Genomic DNA, 25,617 nt, shown 5'->3' with positions numbered 1-25,617 from the left:
ATTCCAACGCTGTCTCCCCCTTTCCATGTTCTGTGTCCCAAACATTTACCCATGATTTTCTTTTCCCCCCCTCATCTGTCCCCCAGCACCCCTAGGAGACGAGCTTGGACGGCATGCAAAGTTGTGAAATTTCATCAGACGGTACTGATGATCCTCTTAGTAGCGGCTTACGCACTCGTCGGCAGCCTCGAATAGTGGTGATTGGCGCTGGCCTGGCCGGTCTGGCTGCAACCAAGGTCCTCCTGCAACACGGCTTCTCTGATGTCACAGTCCTAGAGGCGTCAGAGCGCATCGGGGGGAGAGTTCAGAGCATTCACCAAGGTGAGAAGATGTGCTATTCTTTTTTATTAGCGTACGCCAGGGTTCTCCAATTAGTTTTCCTCAATGGCCGAATTATGTCTAGGGTACCAAGCCGAGGGCCACAACATGCAACAGTGGCGTTCCGGCTACTCCAGCGACAGTTCAGATATCGTCTTTGTCGGGTGAAAATCTTGTATGTCCAAAACCGTTTATCATTTTAAAAACTAGAAGCTCGGCCGCCCTTCGGGCAGCCGAGCGTCTAGTCGGCGCCCTGGCCAACTCGGGAACAATGTAAATAGGGGATGAATGCCCCGCCCTTTAATGCAAACCCCATTATACCTGTTGTCATAGGATCTGTTTTGATCATCTGTTTGCGTGTGTCCATTTATGCCCATATATGGGGATATCTGTCTGTCTACGTCCATTTTATGTCCATATATGGAGATCTCTGTAGGACCCGTTTTGCCAATCTGTTTGCCTGTGTCCATTTATGCCCATATATGGAGTTATCTGTCTGTCTGCGTCCATTTTATGCCCATATATGGAGATCTCTGTAGGACCTGTATTGACCATCTGTTTGCCTGTGTCCATTTATGCTCATATATGGAGATATCTGTATCTGTCTGTCTGCATCCATTTCATGCCCATATATGGAGATCTCTGTATCTGTTTGTCTGTGTCCCTTTATGCCCATTATGGAGATCTCTGTATCTGTCTGTGCCTCAGACTGTGTTGCAAACACAGTGCTGGTTCCCCCTTTAATGCAAACCCCATTATACCTGTTGTCATAGGACCCGTTTTGACCATCTGTTAGCCCATTTATGCCCATATATGGAGATATCTGTATCTGTCCTTTTGCGTCCATTTTATGCCCATATATGGAGATCTTTGACCATCTGTTTGCCTGTGTCCATTTATGCTCATATATGGAGATATCCGTATCTGTCTGTCTGCATCCATTTTATGCCCATAAATGGAGATCCATGCAGACACAGTGCCGGTTCCGGAAAACCCTGATGTCAGACATCAGAATCTGAACCTTTCGTGCTGGTTCCAGAAAATCTTGTGTCGGATCGGGTCGAGGCCGGGCACTGCACTACGCGGGGAACGCGCGTGCCGAATTTGAAATTAATACAGTATCTGGCTTAAAGTCCTGTTCGCAATTTGGTGTTAGGGGAGTTTCTCACCTGAACTGAGTCAGTGGGTCCCTAGACATGAAAAATCACAGAGGTGCTCGTCCGCCATAGTGCCAGGAATGGCGCAATGGCCAAATCAAATATGGCTGCCATCGGCTATGATGAAAATCCAACTTTTCTGTTTCTGGGTGTATATGCACATGTAATACCTCTATTTGGACTAATTGTGGTGTGGGGAATTCATTTCTGATATTGTTTTGACCATTTTGGGCGATTTGGACCTCAAAAGGTCATGGTCAAGGTCATTTTGCTATTCCGAAGACCGTGGGCCATAACTTGGCCATTGTTAGGAGTAAAAACAGGTGCAGTAGGTCTAAATCAACTAATGCTGACATGTATAATTCATTTCTGACATTGTTTTGACCATTAAGGATCATCTTGTCTTTGAAATATCAATGTCAATGCCATTTTCTAAAAACGATTTTGTTCATTACTTGCACTTTTATAGTATTTTTTGTAAGTTTGTTACTATTTTATAGTAAGTTTGTTTTGTTTATAACAAAAGACATACTAGTGGGAAATACAACAAGTAAACATCCACATTTAACTTTAAAGGGGGGTTTTAAATGGGTGTTTAAATGAGCAAATAAGACTATTTACGAATAAAAGTGACAAATAAAATCACACAACAAAAGCACACACAAAATTAAATAACAATTTCCAAAGTGCACCATATTGGGATTGTGTGCATCCAAGTTAGTATGATGTGTTTTTACAGGATGTATTCAGCAAGGCAGCCATATCCTCGAGAGTCGAAGTGTTCCTTGCATCCGTCCATGTTCCATTGGTTCTAGTCTTTCCTCAGGTTCCTTGGCTGTTGCAAGCAGGTGGCAAGACATGCACTAGAAAGGTGCCTTGTTGGTCTCAGGCAGCAGTTGTACTTCTCTGCTACCAATGCTGTCTTGTTCTGTCAAGGTCTTTGCCTCTCCAAAGTTTGTTAGATAGCTGCATGCTTAGTCCCCACCTGGCCCATGCAGTCATCTCCAGTTTCCAAGGCATATGTCCCCTGATCACTGTCTTGGCTAGTGGTGCTCCAAGATGAGAGACTGCTTGATGCTGTAGAAGCATGTGCCACTGCACACCTAGTGCCATACTGCTACCAGATCTACTTAATCCCCAGTGCTTGGAAGTATCACTACGACAACTCTCTGGGGTCCACTCATAATCCTGCCGACCCATTATTCCCTTCATTAGGTTAGGGTTATGGGTAGGTTTAGTTATAATAGGGCCAGTTGACTCCACATGTACCAGCAGCTTGGTGACAGCCTCCTCAATCTAGTTCAATCTTTGGGATCTCTTCACATCCAGCCCCTTTTGCAGGGAGCCACTCATCATCATCAGAGATAACAGAGTCGATAGACGCACCCATCCCTCATCAACTTTATACATTCTGGGTGTCTGAGGTGAACAAACAGCTCTCCAGCTGTGTGTTCGGAATATGGTGGCCATTCAAGCTTGTGGCGATGTAGGTAGAACGGCTGCCTTGGAATCTGAAGGTTCCAGGGTCGATTTATGTCTCCTCCTGCTTATTTGTCGAAGTGTGCTTAAGCAAGACACTGAACCCCTAACTGCTCCCGATGAGCACCTTGCATTGTTTCTTGGTGTGAATGTATGTGTGAATGTGTGTGTTAATGGGTGAATGTGAAATACATTGTACAGCGCTTTGGAGAAGAGCGCTATATACTGTAAATGCAGTCCATTTACCATTATCAGCTCTGTTGTCTCTGTTGATGATGTCGCTAGTGGAGAAGAGATCCCAGACATCTTGAATAGGATTAAGGAGGCTGACACCTGGTGCATGTACAGCCTCCATTATAACTAAGCCTATCCCTAACCTTCACTAACCTAATGGTCAGAATAATGGGATGTCGGAACTATGAGCGGACCCCAGAGAGTTGTTGTCTCCTTCACATTACTGCTATACTACACCCCATATTTCCAAGCACTGGGGATGAAGGAGATCTGGCAGCAGTATGGCACTGGTGAGACTCACTTGCACTGCATCAAGCAGTCTCATCTTGGAGCACCACTAGCCAAGAAAGTGATCAAGGCACATATGCCTTGGAGACAGGAGATGACTGCATGGGCCAGGTGAGGATTAAACATGTAGTTATGGCTTCTGACCGAGTACAATGTCTAACAAACTTTGGAGAGGCAAAGACCTTGACAGAACAAGACACAGTATTGGTAGCAGAGAAGTACAACTGCTGAGACCAACAAGGCACCTTTCTAGCGCATTTCTTGCCACCTGCTTGAACAGCCAAGGAACCTGAGGAAAGACTAGAACCAATGGAACATGGAACAGGGCATGACATAAAGGCTTGTCCTGTTGTCCGGGACAAGTGCCCATACTATGGAGTGGAGGGAGCAAGGGGGGTCATTAGCCGTCCTTTTGTTATTATTTCAATGTATGAAATTTTTATCCGGACAAGTGACTTTTGTCTCCGGACAAGTGAATGGGAAATATACTTGTCCAAAGGACAACTGCCTCAAAAAGTCAATGTCAAGCTCTGATGGATGGAAGGAGCACTTTGACTTTAGTACACTCCTGCCATGTCTGAAGCAAGACACTCGACACTGATGGAGTTCTGTGCATCATATTTTGCCATGGAACAATGCCAAATCAATCCTGTAAAAACACCTCATACTAACTTGCATGCACACAATCCCAATATGGTGCACTTTGAGGGAAATTGTTATTTAATTGTGTGTGTGATTTTGTTGTGTAATTTTATTTGTCACTTTTATTCGTAAATAGTCTTATTTGCTCATTTAAACACCCATTTAAACCCCAATTTAAAGTTAAATGTGGATGCTTACTTGTTGTATTTCTCACTAGTATGTCTTTTGTTATAAACAAAACAAACTTACTATAAAATAGTAACAAACTTACACAAAATACTATAAAAGTGCAAGTAATGAACAAAATCGTTTTTGAAAAATGGCATTGACATTGATATTTCAAAGACAAGATGATCCTTAATGGTCAAAACAATGTCAGAAATGAATTATACATGTCAGCATTAGTTGATTTAGACCTACTGCACCTGTTTTTACTCCTAACAATGGCCAAGTTATGGCCCACGGTCTTCGGAATAGCAAAATGACCTTGACCATGACCTTTTGAGGTCCAAATCGCCCAAAATGGTCAAAACAATATCAGAAATGAATTCCCCACACCACAATTAGTCCAAATAGAGGTATTACATGTGCATATACACCCAGAAACAGAAAAGTTGGATATTCATCATAGCCTATGGCAGCCATATTTGATTTGGCCATTGCGCCATTCCTGGCACTATGGCGGACGAGCACCTCTGTGATTTTTAATGTCTAGGGACCCACTGACTCAGTTCAGGTGAGAAACTCCCCTAACACCAAATTGCGAACAGGACTTTAAGCCAGATACTGGATTAAATAGGGAATGAATGCCCCACCCTTTAATGCAAACCCCATTATACCTGTTGTCATAAGAGCCGTTTTGACCATATGTTTGCCTGTGTCCTTTTATGCCCATGGAATAAAGGGACACAGACAAACAGATGGAGGAGGAGACAAACGTAATGCAAACCCCATTATACCTGTTGTCATAGGACCCGTTTTGACCATCTGTTTGCCTGTGTCCATTTATGCCCATATATGGAGATATCTGTATCTGTCTGTCTGCGTCCACTTTATGCCCATATATGGAGATCTTTGACCATCTGTTTGCCTGTGTCCATTTATGCCCATATATGGAGATATCTGTATCTATCTGTCTGCATCCATTTTATGCCCATATATGGGGATCTATGCAGACACAGTGCCAGTTCCGGAAAATCCTGATGTCAGAATCAGAATCCGAACCTTTCGTGCTGGTTCCAGAAAATCGTTATCTGGTCGGGTCGAGGCCGAGCACTGCACTACCTGCTGCGGTGGGGAACGCGCGTGCCGAATTTGAAATAGGGAATGAATGCCCCACCCTTTAATGCAAACCCCATGAATGCCCCACCCTTTAATGCAAACCCCAATATACCTGTTGTCATAGGACCCGTTTTGACCATCTGTTTGTCTTTGTCCACTTATGCCCATATATGAAGATCTCTGCACACACAGTACCGGTTGCGGAAAACTCTGATGTCAGACATCAGCTCCGCATACAGGCATTCATTTTATTCCCATATATGGAAAACGCGTGTGCCGGTGGGACGAACGGTTCTCGAGATACGCGGGTTACATACATACACACTCACTCACAGAGATTTTTTGTTGACTCATGTGGCGTACGTGATGTCAGAGCCTTTTATGAAGTGATGTCACAATGAGTCAGCGCTTGCGCCGATTTCCTCCGGAACAGCCTGATGTCAACAATCAGCCCGCATAAGGAGATTCCGAACGTTTCGCGCCGGTTCGGGAAAACCGCGCGTCGGGTCGGGTCGAGGCCTGGCACTGCACTCCGTGTCGCGGCGGGGAACGCGCGTGCCGAATCTGAAGCCGGTGGGACGAACGGTTCTCGAGATACGCGGATTACAGACACGCAGAGACTTCTCGCATTTATAGATAAACTTGTGAAAACAGCCGATCTACAATCTGCTGTTTTCACTACTTTTGTGCGACGGCCTTGTATGATGAAGCAGGGCTTTACTTTGCGAAAGAACATACAAATTTGGAGATTCAAGGTTTCCACCCGACAACGACGATATACTAGTGTTGTGGCTGCTCTTATACCACCATTATTACTGGGGTTGGTGGGGGCCAGACAGTAGCACCCCGCGGGCCGCAAATAGCCCGCGGGCCGCCTATTGGGGAACCCTGGCTTACGCCAATGGCAAATTACTTTGTGCCATGCAGGGACCGTTTTCAAAATAGCTAATCTACAACTTAACAACGCGTCACATCATGATATACTGCGAGTTTGTAGATTGGCATTTTTTTTAATAGCCACACAATAAAATAAAGCTTAGGAGTTTAAACTGTTCCTCATTTTGCTGGGGAGGTGGGGGGCTGGGGGCCCATTGGAACCTCCTCAATGGCCATTGGGGGTCCCTGAACCCCACTTTGAGAAACAGTGCCTTAAAGGAGTAGTTCACCCCCAAAATGACTTTTTTTCTATTGATTACTCAGGCCATGGAGAGTAGAGTTCAATAATATTTTTTGGTTTTTGTCACATTCTTAAGACAAAAATGTGATAACAATAAATTTACCCCCATTGATTCCGGATGGTGACCCGTTTCGAAACGGGTCACCATCCGGAATCAATGGGGGTAAATTTACTCGAATCAAAATTTTGTCTTAGGAATGTGACAAAAACCAAAAAATATTATTGAACTCTACTCTCCATGGCCTGAGTAATCAATAGAAAAAAAGTCATTTTGGGGGTGAACTACTCCTTTAAGCTCTCTTGTTATTTTAGCTTATTACATGACTCGGGTGAATGCTTGATTCTTAATAGTCAATCATGATTCATGACACTGTTATTTCAAGTTCTCAATAGCCACTGCTAGGAATAACAGACTGTTGCTATGGAAGTACTTTCAGGCATTCATTCATAAGTAACAATTATATCATTTTACAGCTAAAGTGTGTTCCTGAAAACATTTGTTTGCGAGAAAAAGGCAGTAACTGAATTTTATAGTTTTGCAAGCCAGCCATGTTGCGCAGGACAAACCTCATTTGCGTAATGAAATAGACTATAGAGGGTATGCGCGTGACATCATCATCGTACCAGGAAGTTACGCAGAAACGCCTACTGAGTGCCAAAAAACTACTTTCTGGCCTTGAAACCCCATACATCCAAAAAGTAAAGTCCTATCTGATTGTATTAAACAATGTTAAACAACGTTAAGCTCACTTTGCCGCTCACTTTGCCACTCGATTTGCCACTCAATTTGCCATTCACTTTAAGCATGCGCATACCCTCTATTCCTTTACTGAAAACAATTAAATCCTTTTTAAATCAATAAAAAAACATTTGTTGTTCAAGTCAAATAATTCATTTCTATATTAAGTCGGGGATAATGAACAGTGATACATTCATTACTGAGGAATAATGAATGTTGAGTGATCCCCTGGCTTTTCATTATCCATTACTATTTTCATACAGTAGCAATCAAACAATAAATGTATAGTTATTGGACCCACAAATGCCCTCTAAATCATTGGACCCCCAAAATGATATGTATATTTTGTGCCAAGGACCCCAGAAGAGAAGATTAGTGTTTAATTATTATTATTATTATTATTTAAATAGCAGATGTACAGGCTCACAGCATGGCACGCTGTGAGCTTGTATATCTGCTATTTTTAAGAACCACTGTTCTAAAAGAGTTTTATGAAAAACTTCTTATGTTGCTATACAGTATATCTATCTATCTATCTATCTATCTATCTATCTATCTATCTATCTATCTATCTATCTATCTATCTATCTATATATATATATATATATATATATATATATATATATATATACGGTATATATATATAGCTAAAATCTGAAATGACATTAGTCAGCGTTTTATGTCTCTGTTTTCTATGGAACAAAGTGCCTTAATAGTCTATAAGAGATGAACTCTGACTTCATGAGGTGTGCAGCACCCTGGGAGTAGGGCAGGGCCATATGACTTCAAATCAATATTACGATTATTTCAAACTTTTTCTGCGACTAGGATCAATGAGTTAAAACATATAAATTCACTAGCTCACATCAAGCTTCTAGATAGGCTATTTTAGCTATTTTTGTACACTACCATTGCACAATTAAATACTGTATAATACAGGGTTAAGCGGTTCATCACATCAATTTAGTTAATTATAAAATATCTATTCAAATTTGTCCATGTTGATTCATTGACATATAAGAAATTAAAAAATAATAATAATATAACAAACCTTAATGCCTCTCGATTATTCGGTTATAAGTCAGTTGTTGGTTCTAAATATCGGTTTCTATATATTTACCAGCTCTAGCTGGAGCCTGGGAGCCTGAAGGATGGTGTAAACCTTCGTGTTTCATGTTTCAGTTTGTGTCATTTATGTACATATTTGTTCATACACACATTGCATATTGATAGGCATACTGTATATGTTCATAGTGCCACCTTCCTCTTTGGCCTCAAGATGCCTCAGCCTGTCTTATATAAATTAATCTCAAAAGACACGTCAATACTGACACTGGGTTGGTCCGTTGTCCTCAGGGAAAACTATGAATCTGACACCATTCATACTGTATGTAGGTTTTAACTGGGGTGTTGATTGAATTGACTTTCCTTTGACAGTCTTATCAACCCATCACACCAGCCTCTGTATTGCAACTAAGCAGTGAGCACATTTTGTTTTTGTATCTTGCTGTTTCATTCACCGTAAACTTATGTAAGTGCTCTTTTGAATTCGTGTCATGATGATCTCGCAGTGGGCATTAAAGTTGAAGGGATCCATTTTACATAATGCTAACACAGCATACCATATGCAAGAGTCCAATAATTCCATGATTTATTAGAATAATTCTAATTAAATAATTCCATTCAGGTTTTCTGTCATATATACTCCAAATGCACTCCTATATGGCGCGATAACGCATATAGGAGTGCATTTCTCCTAAACTAAGAAAGCCATGATTATGTACGTAACCTCCAGTCTTGCAGCGACGCCGTCCACCCCTCCTATATGCCATTGGAACGCTCGATCGTTGACAGTGCTGTAAAAGCCTTCACACAGATCTCAGCAGATATGAACAGAATTCATATCTAGGATTATAGACTACATAGCCATTCTGAATATCTGAAAGGGGTTCAATGCTCATTTTTCAGTGCCGTGCATTCTACGTTTCTTGTCTCTCTGGTCCACACACGCGTTGTGCAGTCCTAATAAAGGTTTTGTGTCCCTTTTCTTGTCTCTGCCTAGTAGACTACCAGAGGACATATACAGTATACTCTGAGCAACACTTCTCACGTATGTTGTGTGTACACACAGCCACACACACAAGCTGGTGTGCGAGGAAGCAGCCGCATTAACACTGTTTCACACACATATGTAGATTTGTTTAATTCCTGTTTGTCTGTCCCACGCTGGTCTCTTGTTCAATCAGAGGCTGACTAAATACATGCATAATGTATATCTTTGAGTGATGTTGCACCCCAATTGAGTTGTGTGCCTTACAGTATGTTACACCAGCGTTCAGAGGGTTTTGATCTTAAAGGCTTTGGTGGTAAAAATCCATACTAATACTAGATATAAGAGTGCAAAAAATAAACACTCAACCACTCAAAAACATGATTTTCGGTTGAGTGGACCTTTAATATTGGACCACACCCATCTTTAAACTTGGCTCTCATCTTAGTATTACTGCATCTTGCACTTGTTGTGATGCTATCGAGTTGACAATATCTGTCAACAGACTGATAAGACATAAACACCCGGCAAAGTACTGAAACTGCTTCTACTGGTAGTTCCAGCTACTTATGTCTCCAGATCCACATTTTGCCATAATCACATGCTTTCGGTAATTAAAAAGGCTGATTGACTGGCTTTACAAGTCTCAGCCAAAGAGCCCAATTAAACACATTACATACGTCACAATTGCAAAACTGGTAGACCCAAAATCAGACATGAGTCTGCCAGAAGGCAGGCAGACAGGCAGGCAGGCAATGGAGAAGATGGAGATCAAAATGATCGTGCAGGCAAAAACAAGTAATAGGTAACACTGAGAAAACACTACAGGTCATCAAGAACAATTCACTAGGAATTAACTGGCGAGAAGCATCAGGAGGCTGTACTGTACAACAATCTGGCAATGAGGGGTGAAGACTCAGGCTCAAATGTGAACATTGATGAGCTCATGGCAGGCAGAGGGATATACTGTATATCCTACTGTATGGCCACACACAAAGACACAGAGAGACACACAAACAAACATACCATAAGAGTCTTGCCAGCAACTGAGACAATTTAAGCCTGTTGCAAAACGACTCTGCTTTCTTGAAGTTGATATAATATATTATAGGCTAACCCAGGGGTCTTCAACAGGGGGTCCGGGACCCCTAGGGGGTCCTCAGAGTTACTACAGGGGGGCCGCCAAATCTTTGAGTGATAGGATAATTATTTTAGATTAACAACTTGAACCCTCGCATCCCTATTCTAAGGAGAACTTTGGCCTAAACTAGCAGATCTACAAGCTCTCAACACCTTGCAGCGGCGAGGCGTTGAGAGCTTGTAGATCGACTATTTTTGGCAAATAGGTTGGGTGTGGAGGTAAAAAAAAAAAGAGCAAACCAAGTACCGGGTGATAGGTCAAGTTTACAAAGCATCAACAATTGAAGTGATTAAATGTCTGAGTGAAAAAACACATTAACATGAATCCAACATCGACTGATGACAGTACTGTCGAACAAGTCTATGAATCTACCTATGAAATCGATGAAAATCTGCAACACAGTTTTATACAACATGTAGAGGGGGTCCCTGCCTGAAAACGTTGAAGACCCCTGAGCTACCCTATCCTAATCCAACCTTCCTGTCCAATGTCATTGTGCCTCGTACAGGAAAAGCGACTTTGGAGCTCGGAGCCACCTGGATCCATGGAGCCAACGGGAACCCGGTGTATCACCTGGCGGAGGACAACAGGCTGCTGGAGGACACCACGGACGGGGAGCGGAGCGTGGGACGCATCAGCCTGTACACCAAGACTGGCGTGGCCCACTACCAGACCAGCAGTGGGAAGAGGATCCCCAAACACCTGGTGGAGGAATTCAGTGACCTATACAATGAGGTGAGGAACTGAACACACATTCAGTATACTTTACGGCAGTGTTTGTCAAACTATGACATTTCAAGGTCTCCCTCGTACTCATGACAGTGTACAAATGGAACCAAATGGACCTGTTAGGGTTCATTTGGTTCCATTTGTACACTGCCAGAGTTACGTGGGTCAATTTAGAACCCCCTAGAGAAACCAACAGGGTCCCTGGAAACCACTTTGATAACCACTGCTGTACGGTACTGTATGTAAAAACGTGCTGTTAGGGCATTCATTTATTACATTTATTATTCATTTATTAAAAACATAAAATATAAAATAATAAGATACAAGGTCTCTGTCCAAAAACATACTGTATGTATGCACAACACATACACATAGCCTCATGATATACACCTACCTACTCAATTCCAAGGCATTTTCATTTGCATGCACCTGTGTTCAAACACGCACGCACGCACGCACGCACGCACGCACGCACGCACGCACGCACGCACGCACACACACACACACACACACACACACACACACACACACACACACAGGCTCAAGTGACACATGTCCACTCAATTAAAAAAGAAAATCTATATTTGCTTGCACCTGTGTACAATGTATTGTGTGCAGTGACATATACAGTAGCATATTTGAACCAGAAGCACATATGAAGGTGTCATGTGTTTCCGATTCAAATATGCTGCTAAGTTAACCAAACAAGGTTATGGGAAATTACTCAGAGATTACACTTAACTGGTTGACTCCCAACATTGTTTTTCAACTTATGACGTTCCATGCTTGTCGTTTCACGCTTTCTGAGAGTTTTTCACTAACCTTTGAAAAACCATAGAATATTCAGCATCAAAAGATGCACTGGAGGGTGTCCTGGAGTTGGAAAATAATCCCTGTCCACTCCATTTGTGATGATCCACTCCAAAGATAGCCGCTTCCATGTCAATGTTCAACCCCCCCGGCGCATTTCCGACTCGCTTTCAGCGTCACCCTGTCAGACGTGAACGGAGAGTCTTAGTGCGCATGCGCCGACACATGTTTACTCGAACATGTATCTATCGTCAGTGGGACACGAACCACCGCCTCTGTGATCATGAGCCATGCTGCCCTACCGACTGAGCTAGCAATCCTGGCTGACAAAGCCACTTGTGCTTTTATCTTTGACAACGTGGATTCTAACGCAACGCGGAGGATTCTAACGCAACGTGGAGGTAACGTGTCCGACCAACTAAACTATGCCTAACTCTAACCCTTCTTAGACCACTGGGCTTACCCAAAGCGTCCCCCACTTGAAACAGTAGGCATACCCAAAGCGTCCCCCCCCCCCCCTGACGCAGTAGGGGAAAAAGTATACTTTTTCTCTTAACTCACTGTATATAACATCTGTGTTTGAGAGAAATGCAAGTCATTACATACTTGGCCAGTAAACAGATTGTGATTGAGGTTGTCAAACCCGCACTTATTTGTTTTCAGTGTTTATGTGGTTCCTGTTTTAGATCGACCCAAGAGCAGATTAATACTAAGCATTGATTTGATCACTGATCCTCACTATACACAAGTTGAAAGCCTGTGCAGTTCAAGAAAGGGCTCATTGTTCCATTTGATAAATCCATAAAAACAACAAGTTTGCTCAAATATTATTGTGGGCTCGCCAGTACCTGGCGAGCACACTTTAGATATTGTCATTATTTATTTATTTATTTATCTAGTAAGTAGACGGGATTTTCGGTTCCTTTCTACTCCTACATACTTAGTGAGAAAATGAAAATAAAAACATCAATGTGTTCAGCTTACAGTGGCGACGTGTGCTATTACTTTATACAGCAATCGGCCAAATGGTGGCGCTGTAGGAAGCCTTCGAAAGTGCGATCTTTGAACAGGTATAGCTCATGCTGTGTTATACATACAGCCATGAAACCTGTATACACTTATGCGTCTCCTCATGCCGAACAACTTTTACCCTCTAACTTTTGACCTCTGACCTTTAGGTCTCCCACAATTCGGAATTATATGAAAAACAGTAAAAATCTATCTCCTCCTGGGATTTTCGCGTCAAGTGCACAAAACTTTTTTCACATGAACTTTGGACCAATACGGTCAGATTGATCAACCAGATTTCTTTTAAAGTGAAATATATTTTTTTAATAATTCAATCAATATTGCGGTTTTATGCAAATTATTCTTCGGCCTCTAAATCATACATGCAAAGTTACACGTTCATGGCATTTGGCAAAGATGTGGAGGGTTAGTCAAAGTATCACTGAAACCAATTTTATTCCAATCGGCCAAAGGGGGGCGCTATACGAAGCGTTTGAAAATTCAAACTTCAAACGAGCATAAGTCATGACTCGTTTCGTTTGAAGACATGCAACTTGTTACACGCGTGCTTTGACTCAAGCGGAAGACATCTGTGTCGTTGTTAAGTAAGCTCCGCCCTTCGATTTTCCGCCATTTTGAGCAGTTTGTAAAACGCGTAAACCCGCTTTTATTCTGGAATTTTCGCTCCACGTGCACAAAACTTTTTTTACGTGAACTTTGGACCGATATCTAAAGATCTGTCAGATCGGATTTCTTTAAAATTGAAACATGCTTTTTTAAATAAATTCAATGAATATTGCAGTTTTATGCAAATTATTCTTCTGCCTCTAAATCATACATGCAAAGTAACATGTTCATGGCATTTGGCAAAGATGTAGAGTGTTAGTCCAAATATCACTAAAACCAATCTTACCCCAATTGGCCAAAGGGGGGCGCTATATCATTTTGAGCAGTTTGTGAAACGCTTAAACCCGTTAGGATTTTTTTTTTTAGCAATTTGCATGAAACATTCTACACACAATCTAAGGACCTTTATCTAATATGCCTATGAAGTGCACACACACAAAAAAATAATAATAATGAATATAGCTGCAAGCAGCGATAAAGTGGCCAAAGCCAAAAACACCTCAAATCATGAACACAGCCTGCAATGTGCGTGAAATCTTGCAAGCACATTCCCAATAGGTCAAGGAACAGATACCACCCTTCTTACATTGGCCTGTTATAGCGCCACCAGCGGGTCAACTTTTGCACAACACATTTTTGGAACAAAATGGACCAATCTTTGACGTCAGTAACGTCAAAGAGAGCACTGCCTGCGATCTTGACATTTTGTACTTTTATAGCCATTGTTTTCTGGCTTGAAGCGAGCCCACAATTGTTTCGAAGGAACAATATTTTTCTAGTTGTGGGCTCGCCTATAAGGCGAGCACACTTTAGATATTGTCATTATTTATTGTGGGCTCGCCTATAAGGCGAGCACACTTTAGATATTGTCATTATTTATTTATTTATTTATCTATCAGGCAGGCATATCAAGTATCAAAAAACTTCGGTTCCTTTCTACTCCTACATACTTAGTGAGAAAATGAAAATAAAAACATCAATGTGTTCAGTTTACAGTGGCGAAGTGTGCTATTACTTTTTACAGCAATCGGCCAAATGGTGGCGCTGTAGGAAGCCTTCGAAAGTGCGAACTTTGAACAGGTATAGCTCATGCTGTGTTTGAGGTACAGGCATGAAACCTGTATACACGTATGCGTCTCCTCATGCCGAACAACTTTTAGCCTCTGACTTTTGACCTCTGACCTTTAGATCTCCCACAATTCGGAATTATATGAAAAACAGTAAAAATCTATCTCCTCCTGGGTTTTTTTCGATACGCGCACAAAACTTTTTTCACATGAACTTTGGACCAATACGGTCAAACTAATCTCGGCGGATTTCTTTTAAAGTGAAATATAATTTTTTAATAATTCAATAAATATTGCAGTTTTATGCAAATTATTCTTCGGCCTCTAAATCATACATGCAAAGTTACACGTTCATGGCATTTGGCAAAGATGTAGAGGGTTAGTCAAGGTATCACTGAAACCAATTTTATTCCAATCGGCCAAAGGGGGGCGCTATACGAAGCGTCTGAAAATTCAAACTTCAAACGGGCATAAGTCATGACTCGTTTCGTTTGAAGACATGCAACTTGTTACACGCGTGCTTTGACTCAAGCGGAAGACATCTGTGTCGTTGTTAAGTAAGCTCCGCCCTTCGATTTTCCGCCACTTTGAGCAGTTTGTAAAACGCGTAAACCCGCTTTTATTCTGGAATTTTCGCGTCACGTGCACAAAACTTTTTTTACGTGAACTTTGGACCGATATCTAAAGATCTGTCAGATCGGATTTCTTTAACATTGAAACATGCTTTTTTAAATAATTCAAACAATATTGCATTTTTATGCAAATTATTCTTCTGCCTCTAAAACATACAAGCAAAGTCACATTTTCATGACAAAATAGTGTAGAGGGTTAGTTCAAATATCACTGAAACCAATCTTACCCCAAATGGCCAAAGGGGGGCGCTATATAATTTTGAGCAGTTTGTAAAACGCTTAAACCCGTTTTTATTCTAGGATTTTTTTTGCAATTTGCATGAAACATTCTACACGCAATCTAAGGACCTTTATCTAACATGCCTATGAAGTGCACACAAAAAAATTATAAAATAATAATAATAAATATAGCTGCAAGCAGCGATAAAGTGTCCAAAGCCAAAAACACCTCAAATCATGAACACAGCCTGGGATGTGCGTGAAATCTTGCAAGCACATTCCCAATAGGTCAAGGAACAGATACCAACCTTCTCACATTGGCCTGTTATAGCGCCACCAGCGGGTCAACTTTTGCACAACACATTTTTGGAACAAAATGGACCAATCTTTGACGTCAGTAACGTCAAAGAGAGCACTGCCTGCGATCTTGACATTTTGTGCTTTTATAGCCATTGTTTTCTGGCTTGAAGCGAGCCCACAATTGTTTCGAAGGAACAATATTTTTCTAGTTTATTTATCTATCAGGCAGTCATATAGTAGACGGGAACTTCGGTTCCTTTCTACTCCTACATACTTAGTGAGAAAATGAAAATAAAAACATCAATGTGTTCAGTTTACTGTGGCGAAGTGTGCTATTACTTTTTACAGCAATCGGCCAAATGGTGGCGCTGTAGGAAGCCTTCGAAAGTGCGATCTTTGAACAGGTATAGCTCATGCTGTGTTTGAGGTACAGCCATGAAACCTGTATACACTTATGCGTCTCCTCATGCCGAACAACTTTTACCCTCTAACTTTTGACCTCTGACCTTTAGTTCTCCCACAATTCGGAATTATATGAAAAACAGTAAAAATCTATCTCCTCCTGGGATTTTCGCATCAAGTGCACAAAACATTTTTCACATGAACTTTGGACCAATGCGGTCAAACTAATCTCGGCGGATTTCTTTTAAAGTGAAATATAATTTTTTAATAATTCAATCAATAGTGCGGTTTTATGCAAATTATTCTTCGGCCTCTAAATCATACATGCAAAGTTACACGTTCATGGCATTTGGCAAAGATGTGGAGGGTTAGTCAAAGTATCACTGAAACCAATTTTATTCCAATCGGCCAAAGGGGGGCGCTATACGAAGCGTCTGAAAATTCAAACTTCAAACGGGCATAAGTCATGACTCGTTTCGTTCGAAGACATGCAACTTGTTACACGCGTGCTTTGACTCAAGCGGAAGACATCTGTGTCGTTGTTAAGTAAGCTCCGCCCTTCGATTTTCCGCCATTTTGAGCAGTTTGTAAAACGCGTAAACCCGCTTTTATTCTGGAATTTTCGCGTCACGTGCACAAAACTTTTTTTACGTGAACTTTGGACCGATATCTAAAGATCTGTCAGATCGGATTTCTTTAACATTGAAACATGCTTTTTTAAATAATTCAAACAATATTGCATTTTTATGCAAATTATTCTTCTGCCTCTAAAACATACATGCAAAGTCACATTTTCATGACAAAATAGTGTAGAGGGTTAGTTCAAATATCACTGAAACCAATCTTACCCCAAATGGCCAAAGGGGGGCGCTATATAATTTTGAGCAGTTTGTAAAACGCTTAAACCCGTTTTTATTCTAGGATTTTTTTGTAATTTGCATGAAACATTCTACACGCAATCTAAGGACCTTTATCTAACATGCCTATGCACACAAAAAAATTATAAAATAATAATAATAAATATAGCTGCAAGCAGCGATAAAGTGTCCAAAGCCAAAAACACCTCAAATCATGAACACAGCCTGGGATGTGCGTGAAATCTTGCAAGCACATTCCCAATAGGTCAAGGAACAGATACCAACCTTCTCACATTGGCCTGTTATAGCGCCACCAGCGGGTCAACTTTTGCACAACACATTTTTGGAACAAAATGGACCAATCTTTGACGTCAGTAACGTCAAAGAGAGCACTGCCTGCGATCTTGACATTTTGGACTTTTATAGCCATTGTTTTCTGGCTAGAAGCGAGCCCACAATTGTTTCGAAGGAACAATATTTTTCTAGTTGTGGGCTCGCCTATAAGGCGAGCACACTTTAGATATTGTCATTATTTCTATACTAGGCAGGCAGTCAGTGCAAGTATCAAAAAACTTCGGTTCCTTTCTACTCCTACATACTTAGTGAGAAAATGAAAATAAAAACATCAATGTATTCAGCTTACTGTGGCGACGTGTGCTATTACTTTTTACAGCAATCGGCCAAATGGTGGCGCTGTAGGAAGCCTTCGAAAGTGCGAACTTTGAACAGGTATAGCTCATGCTGTGTTTGAGGTCCAGCCATGAAACCTGTATACACGTATGCGTCTCCTCATGCCGAACAACTTTTACGCTCTGACTTTTGACCTCTGACCTTTAGATCCCCCAGAATTTTGAATTATATGAAAAACAGTAAAAATCTATCTCCTCCTGGGATTTTTGCATAACGCGTACAAAACTTTTTTCACATGAACTTTGGACCAATACGGTCAAACTAGTCTCGGCGGATTTCTTTTAAAGTGAAATATTTTTTTTTTATAATTCAATCAATATTGAGGTTTTATGCAAATTATTCTTCGGCCTCTAAATCATACATGCAAAGTTACACGTTCATGGCATTTGGCAAAGATGTGGAGGGTTAGTCAAAGTATCACTGAAACCAATTTTATTCCAATCGGCCAAAGGGGGGCGCTATACGAAGTGTTTGAAAATTCAAACTTCAAACGGGCATAAGTCATGACTCGTTTCGTTTGAAGACATGCAACTTGTTACACGCGTGCTTTGACTCAAGCGGAAGACATCTGTGTCGTTGTTAAGTAAGCTCCGCCCTTCGATTTTCCGCCATTTTGAGCAGTTTGTAAAACGCGTAAACCCGCTTTTATTCTGGAATTTTCGCTCCACGTGCACAAAACTTTTTTTACGTGAACTTTGGACCGATATCTAAAGATCTGTCAGATCGGATTTCTTTAAAATTGAAACATGCTTTTTTAAATAAATTCAATGAATATTGCAGTTTTATGCAAATTATTCTTCTGCCTCTAAATCATACATGCAAAGTAACATGTTCATGGCATTTGGCAAAGATGTAGAGTGTTAGTCCAAATATCACTAAAACCAATCTTACCCCAATTGGCCAAAGGGGGGCGCTATATCATTTTGAGCAGTTTGTGAAACGCTTAAACCCGTTAGGATTTTTTTTTGCAATTTGCATGAAACATTCTACACACAATCTAAGGACCTTTATCTAATATGCCTATGAAGTGCACACACACACAAAAAAAAATAATGAATATAGCTGCAAGCAGCGATAAAGTGGCCAAAGCCAAAAACACCTCAAATCATGAACACAGCCTGCAATGTGCGTGAAATCTTGCAAACACATTCCCAATAGGTCAAGGAACAGATACCACCCTTCTTACATTGGCCTGTTATAGCGCCACCAGCGGGTCAACTTTTGCACAATACATTTTTGGAAAAAAATGGACCAATCTTTGACGTCAGTAACGTCAAAGAGAGCACTGCCTGCGATCTTGACATTTTGTACTTTTATAGCCATTGTTTTCTGGCTTGAAGCGAGCCCACAATTGTTTCGAAGGAACAATATTTTTCTAGTTGTGGGCTCGCCTATAAGGCGAGCACACTTTAGATATTGTCATTATTTATTTATTTATTTATTTATATACTATATCAAGTTCTCCTCAAAACTTCGGTTCCTTTCTACTCCTACATACTTAGTGAGAAAATGAAAATAAAAACATCAATGTGTTCAGTTTACAGTGGCGAAGTGTGCTATTATTTTTTATAGCAATCGGCCAAATGGTGGCGCTGTAGGAAGCCTTCGAAAGTGCGAACTTTGAACAGGTATAGCTCATGCTGTGTTATACATACAGCCATGAAACCTGTATACACTTATGCGTCTCCTCATGCCGAACAACTTTTACCCTCTAACTTTTGACCTCTGACCTTTAGGTCTCCCACAATTCGGAATTATATGAAAAACAGTAAAAATCTATCTCCTCCTGGGATTTTCGCGTCAAGTGCACAAAACTTTTTTCACATGAACTTTGGACCAATACGGTCAGATTGATCAACCAGATTTTTTTTAAAGTGAAATATAATTTTTTAATAATTCAATCAATATTGCGGTTTTATGCAAATTATTCTTCGGCCTCTAAATCATACATGCAAAGTTACACGTTCATGGCATTTGGCAAAGATGTGGAGGGTTAGTCAAAGTATCACTGAAACCAATTTTATTCCAATCGGCCAAAGGGGGGCACTATACGAAGCGTTTGAAAAGTCAAACTTCAAACGGGCATAAGTCATGACTCGTTTCGTTTGAAGACATGCAACTTGTTACACGCGTGCTTTGACTCAAGCGGAAGACATCTGTGTCGTTGTTAAGTAAGCTCCGCCCTTCTATTTTCCGCCATTTTGAGCAGTTTGTAAAACGCGTAAACCCGCTTTTATTCTGGAATTTTCGCTCCACGTGCACAAAACTTTTTTTTACGTGAACTTTGGACCGATATCTAAAGATCTGTCAGATTGGATTTCTTTAAAATTGAAACATGCTTTTTTAAATAAATTCAATTAATATTGCAGTTTTATGCAAATTATTCTTCTGCCTCTAAATCATACATGCAAAGTAACATGTTCATGGCATTTGGCAAAGATGTAGAGTGTTAGTCCAAATATCACTAAAACCAATCTTACCCCAATTGGCCAAAGGGGGGTGCTATATCATTTTGAGCAGTTTGTGAAACGCTTAAACCCGTTAGGATTTGTTTTTTGCAATTTGCATGAAACATTCTACACACAATCTAAGGACCTTTATCTAATATGCCTATGAAGTGCACACACACAAAAAATAATAATAATGAATATAGCTGCAAGCAGCGATAAAGTGGCCAAAGCCAAAAACACCTCAAATCATGAACACAGCCTGCAATGTGCGTGAAATCTTGCAAGCACATTCCCAATAGGTCAAGGAACAGATACCACCCTTCTTACATTGGCCTGTTATAGCGCCACCAGCGGGTCAACTTTTGCACAACACATTTTTGGAACAAAATGGACCAATCTTTGACGTCAGTAACGTCAAAGAGAGCACTGCCTGCGATCTTGACATTTTGTACTTTTATAGCCATTGTTTTCTGGCTTGAAGCGAGCCCACAATTGTTTCGAAGGAACAATATTTTTCTAGTTGTGGGCTCGCCTATAAGGCGAGCACACTTTAGATATTGTCATTATTTCTATACTAGGCAGGCAGTCAGTGCAAGTATCAAAAAACTTCGGTTCCTTTCTACTCCTACATACTTAGTGAGAAAATGAAAATAAAAACATCAATGTGTTCAGCTTACTGTGGCGACGTGTGCTATTACTTTTTACAGCAATCGGCCAAATGGTGGCGCTGTAGGAAGCCTTCGAAAGTGCGAACTTTGAACAGGTATAGCTCATGCTGTGTTTGAGGTAAAGCCATGAAACCTGTATACACGTATGCGTCTCCTCATGCCGAACAACTTTTACGCTCTGACTTTTGACCTTTGACCTTTAGATCTCCCACAATTTGGAATTATATGAAAAACAGTAAAAATCTATCTCCTCCTGGGTTTTTTTCGTTACGCGCACGAAACTTTTTTCACATGAACTTTGGACCAATACGGTCAGATTGATCAACCAGATTTCTTTTAAAGTGAAATATAATTTTTTAATAATTCAATCAATATTGCGGTTTTATGCAAATTATTCTTCGCCCTCTAAATCATACATGCAAAGTTACACGTTCATGGCATTTGGCAAAGATGTAGAGGGTTAGTCAAAGTATTACTGAAACCAATTTTAGTCCAATCGGCCAAAGGGGGGCGCTATACGAAGCGTTTGAAAATTCAAACTTCAAACGGGCATAAGTCATGACTCGTTTCGTTTTAAGACATGCAACTTGCTTACACGCGTGCTTTGACTCGAGCGGAAGACATCTGTGTCGTTGTTAAGTAAGCTCCGCCCTTCAATTTTCCGCCATTTTGAGCAGTTTGTAAAACGCGTAAACCCGCTTTTATTGTGGAATTTTCGCTCCACGTGCACAAAACTTTTTTTACGTGAACTTTGGACCGATATCTAAAGATCTGTCAGATCGGATTTCTTTAAAATTGAAACATGCTTTTTTAAATAAATTCAATGAATATTGCAGTTTTATGCAAATTATTCTTCTGCCTCTAAATCATACATGCAAAGTAACATGTTCATGGCATTTGGCAAATATGTAGAGTGTTAGTCCAAATATCACTAAAACCAATCTTACCCCAATTGGCCAAAGGGGGGCGCTATATCATTTTGAGCAGTTTGTGAAACGCTTAAACCCGTTAGGATTTTTTTTTGCAATTTGCATGAAACATTCTACACACAATCTAAGGACCTTTATCTAATATGCCTATGAAGTGCACACACACACAAAAAATAAAATAATAATGAATATAGCTGCAAGCAGCGATAAAGTGGCCAAAGCCAAAAACACCTCAAATCATGAACACAGCCTGCAATGTGCGTGAAATCTTGCAAGCACATTCCCAATAGGTCAAGGAACAGATACCACCCTTCTCACATTGGCCTGTTATAGCGCCACCAGCGGGTCAACTTTTGCGCAACACATCTTTGGAACAAAATGGACCAATCTTTGACGTCAGTAACGTCAAAGAGAGCACTGCCTGCGATCTTGACATTTTGTACTTTTATAGCCATTGTTTTCTGGCTTGAAGCGAGCCCACAATTGTTTCGAAGGAACAATATTTTTCTAGTTGTGGGCTCGCCTATAAGGCGAGCACACTTTAGATATTGTCATTATTTATTTATTTATTTATCTATCAGGCAGGCATATCAAGTATCAAAAAACTTCGGTTCCTTTCTACTCCTACATACTTAGTGAGAAAATGAAAATAAAAACATCAATGTGTTCAGTTTACAGTGGCGAAGTGTGCTATTACTTTTTACAGCAATCGGCCAAATGGTGGCGCTGTAGGAAGCCTTCGAAAGTGCGAACTTTGAACAGGTATAGCTCATGCTGTGTTATACATACAGCCATGAAACCTGTATACACTTATGCGTCTCCTCATGCCGAACAACTTTTACCCTCTAACTTTTGACCTCTGACCTTTAGGTCTCCCACAATTCGGAATTATATGAAAAACAGTAAAAATCTATCTCCTCCTGGGTTTTTTTTGTTACGCGCACAAAACTTTTTTCACATGAACTTTGGACCAATACGGTCAGATTTATCTCGGTGGATTTCTTTTAAAGTGAAATATAATTTTTTAATAATTCAATCAATATTGCGGTTTTATGCAAATTATTCTTCGGCCTCTAAATCATACATGCAAAGTTACACGTTCATGGCATTTGGCAAAGATGTGGAGGGTTAGTCAAAGTATCACTGAAACCGATTTTATTCCAATCGGCCAAAGGGGGGCGCTATACGAAGCGTTTGAAAATTCAAACTTCAAACGGGCATAAGTCATGACTCGTTTCGTTTGAAGACACGCAACTTGTTACACGCGTGCTTTGACTCGAGCGGAAGACATCTGTGTCGTTGTTAAGTAAGCTCCGCCCTTCGATTTTCCGCCACTTTGAGCAGTTTGTAAAACGCGTAAACCCGCTTTTATTCTGGAATTTTCGCGTCACGTGCACAAAACTTTTTTTACGTGAACTTTGGACCGATATCTAAAGATCTGTCAGATCGGATTTCTTTAACATTGAAACATGCTTTTTTAAATAATTCAAACAATATTGCAGTTTTATGCAAATTATTCTTCTGCCTCTAAAACATACAAGCAAAGTCACATTTTCAAGACAAAATAGTGTAGAGGGTTAGTTCAAATATCACTGAAACCAATCTTACCCCAAATGGCCAAAGGGGGGCGCTATATAATTTTGAGCAGTTTGTAAAACGCTTAAACCCGTTTTTATTCTAGGATTTTTTTTGCAATTTGCATGAAACATTCTACACGCAATCTAAGGACCTTTATCTAACATGCCTATGAAGTGCACACAAAAAAATTATAAAATAATAATAATAAATATAGCTGCAAGCAGCGATAAAGTGTCCAAAGCCAAAAACACCTCAAATCATGAACACAGCCTGGGATGTGCGTGAAATCTTGCAAGCACATTCCCAATAGGTCAAGGAACAGATACCAACCTTCTCACATTGGCCTGTTATAGCGCCACCAGCGGGTCAACTTTTGCACAACACATTTTTGGAACAAAATGGACCAATCTTTGACGTCAGTAACGTCAAAGAGAGCACTGCCTGCGATCTTGACATTTTGTGCTTTTATAGCCATTGTTTTCTGGCTTGAAGCGAGCCCACAATTGTTTCGAAGGAACAATATTTTTCTAGTGACAATATCTAACCGTCATATCAAGTTCTCCTCAAAACTTCGGTTCCTTTCTACTCCTACATACTTAGTGAGAAAATGAAAATAAAAACATCAATGTGTTCAGCTTACTGTGGCGACGTGTGCTATTACTTTTTACAGCAATCGGCCAAATGGTGGCGCTGTAGGAAGCCTTCGAAAGTGCGAACTTTGAACAGGTATAGCTCATGCTCTGTTATACGTACAGCCATGAAACCTGTATACACGTATGCGTCTCCTCATGCTGAACAATTTTTACGCTCTGACTTTTGACCTCTGATCTTTAGATCCCTCAGAATTTGGAATTATATGAAAAACAGTAAAAATCTATCTCCTCCTGGGATCTTTGCGATACGCGCATGAAACTTTTTTCACATGAACTTTGGACCAATACGGTCAAACTAGTCTCGGCGGATTTCTTTTAAAGTGAAATATATTTTATTAATAATTCAATCAATGTTGCGGTTTTATGCAAATTATTCTTCGGCCTCTAAATCATACATGCAAAGTTACACGTTCATGGCATTTGGCAAAGATGTGGAGGGTTAGTCAAAGTATCACTGAAACCAATTTTATTCCAATCGGCCAAAGGGGGGCGCTATACGAAGCGTTTGAAAATTCAAACTTCAAACGGGCATAAGTCATGACTCGTTTCGTTTGAAGACATGCAACTTGTTACACGCGTGCTTTGACTCGAGCGGAAGACATCTGTGTCGTTGTTAAGTAAGCTCCGCCCCCCGATTTTCCGCCATATTGAGCAGTTTGTAAAACGCTTAAACCCGCTTTTATTCTGGAATTTTCACTCCACGTGCACAAAACTTTTTTTACGTGAACTTTGGACCGATATCTAAAGATCTGTCAGATCGGATTTCTTTAAAATTGAAACATGCTTTTTAAAATAAATTCAATGAATATTGCAGTTTTATGCAAATTATTCTTCTGCCTCTAAATCATACATGCAAAGTAACATGTTCATGGCATTTGGCAAAGATGTAGAGTGTTAGTCCAAATATCACTAAAACCAATCTTACCCCAATTGGCCAAAGGGGGGCGCTATATCATTTTGAGCAGTTTGTGAAACGCTTAAACCCGTTAGGATTTATTTTTGCAATTTGCATGAAACATTCTACACACAATCTAAGGACCTTTATCTAATATGCCTATGAAGTGCACACACACAAAAAAAATAATAATAATGAATATAGCTGCAAGCAGCGATAAAGTGGCCAAAGCCAAAAACACCTCAAATCATGAACACAGCCTGCAATGTGCGTGAAATCTTGCAAGCACATTCCCAATAGGTCAAGGAGCAGATACCACCCTTCTTACATTGGCCTGTTATAGCGCCACCAGCGGGTCAACTTTTGCACAACACATTTTTGGAACAAAATGGACCAATCTTTGACGTCAGTAACGTCAAAGAGAGCACTGCCTGCGATCTTGACATTTTGTACTTTTATAGCCATTGTTTTCTGGCTTGAAGCGAGCCCACAATTGTTTCGAAGGAACAATATTTTTCTAGTGACAATATCTAACCGTCATATCAAGTTCTCCTCAAAACTTCGGTTCCTTTCTACTCCTACATACTTAGTGAGAAA

At 40.5% G+C, this 25,617-nt stretch overlaps 1 protein-coding gene across 1 annotated transcript in view; it reads left to right on the top strand.

Moving 5' to 3' along the window:
• smox (spermine oxidase) overlaps positions 1-25,617 on the top strand; it is an 84,019-nt gene that overhangs the window by 8,490 nt on the left and 49,912 nt on the right. The window contains exons 2-3 of the mRNA XM_080721833.1: positions 87-321; positions 11,015-11,241. Of these exons, the coding sequence (XP_080577959.1) occupies positions 114-321; positions 11,015-11,241 (435 nt within the window). The 5' untranslated portion in view covers positions 87-113. The remainder of the gene's footprint in view (positions 1-86; positions 322-11,014; positions 11,242-25,617) is intronic.

The sequence above is a fragment of the Nannobrachium achirus genome, assembly GCF_963921795.1.
Source record: "Nannobrachium achirus genome assembly, chromosome: 3".
Lineage (NCBI taxonomy): Eukaryota > Metazoa > Chordata > Actinopteri > Myctophiformes > Myctophidae > Nannobrachium > Nannobrachium achirus.
The sequence above is the reverse complement of the archived record's forward strand: the minus strand, read 5'-3'. Positions and strand labels throughout refer to the sequence as shown.